A 1,383-nucleotide genomic window follows, 5' to 3' on the forward strand; every position below is an offset into this window, starting at 1 on the left:
CTTTATTCTCGTAATTGTACGACTTTATTCTCGTACTTTTACGACTTTATTCTCGTACTTTTACGACTTTATTCTCGTACTTTTACGACTTTATTCTCATACTTTTACGACTTTATTCTTGTAATTGTACAACTTTATTCTTGCACTTTTAAGACTTTATTCTTACACTTTTATGATTTTATTCTAGTAATTTTATGACTTAATTCTCGAAATTTTATGACTTTATCTCGTAATGTTTCGACTTTATTGTCGAAATAGAAGAAATAAAATCTCCAGCCTGGCCCTGACCCTCTGTCGTAAACTGCTGTGTTCTGGGTGACTGTGTCTGTGAGTCAGAATCAAAACAATTAAAAGAAATAAATGCTTGAAATATTATCCTGCATTTATAAAAAAAACAAAAAACAGAAACAGATAAACTTGTTGATGATATTAAAATTAGAAGGAAGCGTATCTTGATTAGATAATGAAGCGACTGAGAAAGAAACGCCACCTCTGCCTATCTGCAACCTGAACTCAGTCATCAGTGAATTCTGCTGCTGCTCTGGTTCCCAGAATCAAACCATCTGGGGACCAAAGCTCCACAGGTTTGGATGAAGCTCCTGTGGTTCTAGAGGTGGGCGGGGCTTTACCTAAACCTTTCAGTTATTCTGTGTTGAAATCAAAGTGAAGTTATGGAAGAAGATAAAAGCCCAGCAGCATGTGATGAGCTGTTGGCATGGTGCTCACTAGCCGCGGCTAGCTAGCAGCTTCCACGCGCTGACGCTCGCTGTCAGAAAGAGAAAGTTCCGCGGAGTCTTACCGAACATCCCCTCCACCACCGCCAGAGGCTCGTTAATCCAGTCATGAGTGGAAGGCATGGTTCAGCTGTCACTGCGAGCCGGGCTGATAACAATATACGCCGGGGAGAGTTGTGTGAATCCTCTACTTTGTTGACTTTCCCGTCACACACAGGATCGGAGCAAAAACGAGGGCGGGAAAATTGCGTCAGTTTGGGGTTGGTTTGATATTAACGCCCGGACTAACCGGAGAGCGGTGCCTGTTCGATCTATCTCAACCTTTGTTGCCCAACAGATATATTATGTTAATTTTCACATTTCCTGAATGATGATGGTGATTTCTTATCGTTGAAGAAGTTGACTTGAAATTCTATTTATTTTTTGACTTATAATAGTTGATAAAAGCTACCCCATTTGCTCTTAGATCTATGATTAAAGAAGATATTTATTCATCAAAAACTTCCTCTCCTATAAATCAGCTACATATAGAAGGTATAGACATTCTAGATAACAGACTAATTAATTGGGAGAGTTTTTATTCCTTGTTCAACTTAAACAGAAATATATTCTTAAATATTATGAGTTAGGTATGATCTCTAATTTCATT

The 1,383-nt window shown here is 38.5% G+C and overlaps 1 protein-coding gene across 1 annotated transcript in view; it reads right to left on the reverse strand.

Moving 5' to 3' along the window:
- Window positions 1-975, reverse strand: part of mcmbp (minichromosome maintenance complex binding protein) — an 18,670-nt gene extending 17,695 nt beyond the window's left edge. Inside the window, exon 1 of the mRNA XM_015380324.1 lies at window positions 800-975. Coding sequence (XP_015235810.1) covers window positions 800-857 — 58 coding nt within the window. The 5' untranslated portion in view covers window positions 858-975. The remainder of the gene's footprint in view (window positions 1-799) is intronic.
- Between the last annotated feature and the right edge of the window lie 408 nt (window positions 976-1,383).

Source organism: Cyprinodon variegatus, unplaced genomic scaffold (assembly GCF_000732505.1).
Source record: "Cyprinodon variegatus isolate N-32 unplaced genomic scaffold, C_variegatus-1.0 Scaffold11, whole genome shotgun sequence".
NCBI classification, from domain to species: domain Eukaryota; kingdom Metazoa; phylum Chordata; class Actinopteri; order Cyprinodontiformes; family Cyprinodontidae; genus Cyprinodon; species Cyprinodon variegatus.